The sequence below is a fragment of the Phaseolus vulgaris genome, chromosome 8, assembly GCF_000499845.2.
Source record: "Phaseolus vulgaris cultivar G19833 chromosome 8, P. vulgaris v2.0, whole genome shotgun sequence".
NCBI classification, from domain to species: Eukaryota; Viridiplantae; Streptophyta; class Magnoliopsida; order Fabales; family Fabaceae; genus Phaseolus; species Phaseolus vulgaris.
The window spans coordinates 30,795,739-30,800,953 of NC_023752.2; the positions used below are offsets into that span (position 1 = coordinate 30,795,739).

Sequence of the window (5,215 nt, forward strand, 5' to 3'; positions counted from 1 at the left end):
CCACAATAAGTATTCATATGAATTCTTCTAGGGGAAGGGTATGCAGACAAAATGTATATCAAATGGAAATTTTGCAAACTACCAAATTAACAGAAGAAGTCACAGTGAATAATATAGGGTGCTGTTCATGAGCTATCTAAAACTACATGAGTAGTTTCATAGAGCAAATTGACCTAGTAGAGAGAAAGAGAGACTTTATCAAGGATCAAACAAAGCCTCAACTTTACAGGCTAATTAGTGTTACTTGTCAAGCATACAAGAAAAGTCCATCACTTTAGGCAATAAAAATGGGGCAAAATGCATAAATAAAATGCCCATATTTATAGAAATACACTAAATATCATAATTCATAAATTGGCATTCAGTTGCTAATTAATATGTTCACTTGCTTTACTGAAAAATAAATCCTAAAAACAGTTCATTAGCATAGAACCATGGCCAAGGCAAATTGAAGCAAGAAAGATCATAAAAAGCAGTAAGTTTTGAAGCACCTTTGAATTTAAAAATTAATTGGTAGTTCAAAGGTGCAAAAAGGCTCTCGTCAGCATCTCCAGGTTGAAACTGAGATGAGATCCTTCCTTTGCCAGCAAAGAACCAGGGAAGATTGTCTTTTCTCAACATGGAATCCCTTACCTGGAGTCCTCTGCACCAAACACTCTGCTTGAGATTCTGTAAAGTTACTAAAGGCCAATGGTGAAAACCCAGATGACATGAGAAGGTTTTTCCAAGAAAGTATTCTTTCCTGAAAACCATGTCGGCCCAAAACAAGCTTCTCCATTGCTGGTTGAAGATAATACTTCTCAATCATCTGAAGGACATCTGGGTGAACATTAACGGCATCAAGTGATTCAAGAAGCCCCGAATAAGATTGAAGTGCAAAAATCAGATGCTGAGGAAATGGTGCATCAGTTCGATCACAACTTCTATCCAATGTAACCACAACTTTTGGCATGAGCTGCTTCACAAAGCGAAGGGCCAAAGGAAGATATGATGGGTAGCTTGAGAATGAGCCAATAGGCATGTTAACCACTACAGCTTCACAATCACGAAGTGGCTGGGGCCAGGAAGCAGAATTTAAAGACTCAAAGCTCAAAATCTCAAGCTCAAAGGACATGTTTATCTCGCCAGCATATTGCTTCAAATTCTCCTGAGTGAAACTGAGCTCAATTTCATCATGGTGGGAGGGTGACAAAAATGCTGTGATCCTGAGTTCAGGTGCACCTCCATTTCTCAGTGCTAACTCTTGCATGAAAGAAGACCACTGCCCACCAAACCCAATATCAAAATCTATTATGTGAATGCGATCAAACCCTTCCACAGCTTCAAGCAGTGCTTGATTACAAGTGAAATTGGCGAACTGCAGAACTGGGGAGATTTCTGAGAATGATTTGTAGGCACCAATTTTGAGCAGAAGGCCAGTGGGTGAGAAGGTCATAGAACTGTTGTTGGCATTTGAATGAAGTCCTAATTGCAAGGCCTCTTTGAAATAAAAAGCAGCCCTCTGAAAAGGCTTCCCAAAGGGGGAAAGTTGGTGATTGAGCCGCGCCAATATCCCGTGCGCGAGTTCCAGATTACCGGCATCGATCAGCTCTGCAGTCTTGAAAAGCTGTTCAGTTATAGCCTGTTGAAGCTGGTGGGTTGCCAAATCTTCACCGCTGGGGCTCGCCATTTTCTGCTTTGGGGCCACCACCATGGATGGCCTCTGAAGCAGATGGTGAGGGAGCAGTTGAAGCTGCTGTTGCTGCCTCCGTAGTAACAGCTCTTGGCCAGAGTCCAAAAAGGGTGCCTTAGGAACCTGATAATTTGGGCCACAATTGAGGCGTTTGGCCGGAGGCTGTGGGAGAAGCTGATGATGTTCTTGCAACTGAGCATAAGTCAAAGGCAAAACCGAACCTGGGTTTGCCATAAACTGAGTTTGATTTTGGTTCAAAAAAAACTGGGGATTGAGAACTTGCAGCTTCTCATCCAGAGGCTCTATTGGTGGATTGTGTTGTTGATGTGGGTGAAGAACACCCTGAGGGAGTGAAACGGGTGAGAGATTTCTAGCCGAATCAGGGAAGGCAGGGTTTGGCAGATTCACACCAGAAGCAACTCTGGAAATATTGGAGCTAACGTTAGTGTGGGAATTGAAAGGGAAGTCGGAACAATTCCCAGGAGCAGAAGGGTGAATGGTGGTCATAAAGTTGACACTGGGAATGGGATCGAGAACAGAACTTTGATCCAGCAAACTAAAACCGACTCCAACCCCATTGAACTCAACATCCTGAGAGGCGCTTCCACCCTGCAAAAGCTTGGTCAATCCCACAGAAGGGTCCTCAATGTCTCCCATAATCAATTTCAAAATGGAATTATCTTGACCTGATGACTCAGACAACACACTCTCCCAATCCTCCATTCCCAGCCCACATCTTCCCTGCCCAACCTCTAACCCTGCTTGAGGTGGGTTGTTCTCCTTCTCAGTCGAGACCTTCGCTGCCCCAGCGCCGGTGGTGCTATCGGTCGAGCCGCAGCCTCCACCGCAGCCGCTGCTGGCGCGTGAGGAAGACAGTGTAGAGGAGGATGTGGGAGGGCTTGTTTTCCTTTTGAGGTCCAAACCAGAAGTGGGGTCAATGCCCACATAGCAATAGTTTTCCCTGTGGGGATTCCACCTTTGCAGAAATTGCTCTTGCTGTGGGAGTAACAGCGAATCTGAAACAGCAACACCACCAGAAGCAAAATCTAACACCCCGTTCCCTCTAAATTCCTGAAAGGGTAGGGGCACGGCCTTCATCTAAATCAACCCCAACAAGTTGGTAGAAGAGTAAACTCCACCCCACAAAAACCACGAAATTGGTTTTTAGTCAAGGACTCGGTGCACAAATTGATGACCTCAAAATACCAAGTAGGAAATTTGTGGTGAGAACAAAAGACAAAGATCTGAGCTTTAACACCCTAGTTGTCAAATACATGCAGTTTAGTTCAACAAACCCATTTCAGCAACAACAAACAAGAAACAACAAACAACTACAACTACAACAATAACAAACACACCTCACCTCATTCATTCTCCTCCTTCATCTTCTTTCACTGCACAGCTTCTTCTTGTTTTTCTCCAATATGTCTACTTTTTTTTTGTTTCTCTCTCTTTTATGTGATGGTTCAAAAACCCATCTTTGTTCTTCTTGTGATGTGCACAGTACAAAAAGAAAAAAGCTTTAAATGGGTTTTTCTTTCTTTCTCTTGTCTGTGGAGTACCCTTGTCCTCCTTGTGTTTTCTGCTGTGGATGGATGCGTGCAACATATAAAAGTGGTAAAGTGCTCTCTCTCTCTTTCCCTCTTTCTCTCTCTTAAATTTTATGCTTATTAATATAATATTTATGTGGCTTTTGTCTGTAGACGTTGTTATCTCGCATGGTAGGGTCTCTGTCACACTCTGTCCCCACTCGCAAATGTAGTGCGCACAATTTATAGTTTTGTTTTGAGAAAGGTGTATGTTATATTATCTCTCTATTTGTTAACATTCTGTTTTTTTAACTATTTTTTTAAATCTTATTAAATACTTGGAATGTTATAACATTCTATATTAAATACTTATAACCAAGTTTTTTTTTTATTTTAAAAAATTGATTCCATAATGTGATGTAAAAACTAAAACTGCTCATATTTTTATTACATAATTAAATGAGAAAAGTAAAAAATATGTCAATGAAAAAATATATATTCGAATAAAAATACCTAAGGTTAATGTTTATAAAATTACATAATCTCTTTAATATTGCATAAATTTTTAAAAATTCATTACTTGTATGTTTTTATATGAACTACTATAATTATATTTAATAATTATTATCTATTTTCCTTTTTTTTGTAAAATAACTTTTCCAATAACTATATATTTCAAGAACAACGATTAATCATCTTCTAAAGTCTTTAATCAAATGATACGTTTTTAAGAAAGATAAAATATAAAATCAATAAGGGAAAATTTGAAAAATATATATTTCTTAAAATATCAAAATAAAATATTACTATTTAATTGAAAAATATATATTTTTATGTAAAATAATTATAAGTTTTATACTAGTTTTGAAGAAGTTTTAAAAGATTAAAAATTGGCATAAATTTGGAAATAGTACATTAATAATTAGTGAAGATAGAATTTATTTTAGAAATATAAATTTTACAACTGTATTTATCAAATTAGATTCCTTTATTCTTTATGTTCTTAGTAAATTTACCAAAAAAAATAGAATTAATTATGATGTTCATATCTGATATGTGTATAGGTTCACTAAAAAATAATGTAATTGTATAGATTAAGAAGGCATGTATAGTACTGGAACTGGTAGTAACAATTGTCTTTGATCTCTCGGTCGTTCTCCTTTGTCTTTTTCGTACTCACTCCTACTTACTCGATCGTTCCTCCTTCACTCCTTTCGTACTCCTCAGCTCTTCAACTCTCGATCGGGAGTAAACCTGTAAAAGGTTCTCTAACGATCAAGTAAGTACTCTCTATTAAGAGTGTATGATTAAGGGTACCTTTCTCTTGTATAAAAGTCTTGTTTATAGTGTTTAGTAGTGGGCTATTTCATTCATGGGTCATATCTGATGCGTATATTCAATAAAACAGTATTAGCTTATTTATCTCATAATTCCTGGATTCATCGGGGTGCTATCCAGATTTATAGGGGTGTTACCTTGATTTGTAGGATGTTACCATACTTGTCGTGTGTTCTTTATTTGTTCTTTAATGTAGTCAATCATCCGGTCGGTCGGTCATCGAGGCCGAGTGATGTGGCTCGTTTGTCTCTGACCAGTACAAATAGGAATTCAGTTCTCGTAACCCAATTTTCCTTTTTAAAGAATAAAACAAATGAAAGTTTAAAAATAATTAATAATGAAAATAATAATAATAAATCTATATTTATATTTTGTTTGTGGATTTTAAATAGTTAATTTAATAAAAATAATTTAAATAATAAAATTGTAACATCCTTATTTATCACGTCTAATACTATATCATGCATGCAATATCTAATTAAATATGTGTAACTAAGATGAATTTCTCATGTCAGAATTCTACTGACCAACATACACATACATTTTGTTGGGAATTAATTGATAATTGGAATTGAAACTGAAATCTCTTTATTAGAAAAACTGTACTGATACAATACAAGCAATGCTATTTATAGCTGTTAAAAACAGAATGAATTAAAAACATTCTGATAACAGA

At 37.0% G+C, this 5,215-nt stretch overlaps 1 protein-coding gene across 4 annotated transcripts; it reads right to left on the bottom strand.

Annotated features, from left to right (window-relative positions):
- Window positions 1–302: 302 nt before the first annotated feature.
- LOC137823642 (scarecrow-like protein 6) lies at window positions 303–3,356 on the bottom strand. 4 transcript variants are annotated; one of them, XM_068628857.1, is made up of 2 exons: window positions 3,036–3,356; window positions 303–2,931 (listed from the first exon to the last, which is right to left on the bottom strand). In XM_068628857.1, the coding sequence occupies exon 2, from the start codon at window positions 2,768–2,770 to the stop codon at window positions 542–544; it is 2,229 nt and encodes a 742-aa protein (XP_068484958.1). In that variant the 5' UTR covers window positions 2,771–2,931; window positions 3,036–3,356; the 3' UTR covers window positions 303–541. The 4 variants fall into 4 exon arrangements, with proteins under 4 accessions (XP_068484958.1, XP_068484959.1, XP_068484960.1 ...); XM_068628858.1 differs by having other exon boundaries at window positions 3,031–3,320; XM_068628859.1 differs by having other exon boundaries at window positions 303–2,868; window positions 3,036–3,256.
- Between the last annotated feature and the right edge of the window lie 1,859 nt (window positions 3,357–5,215).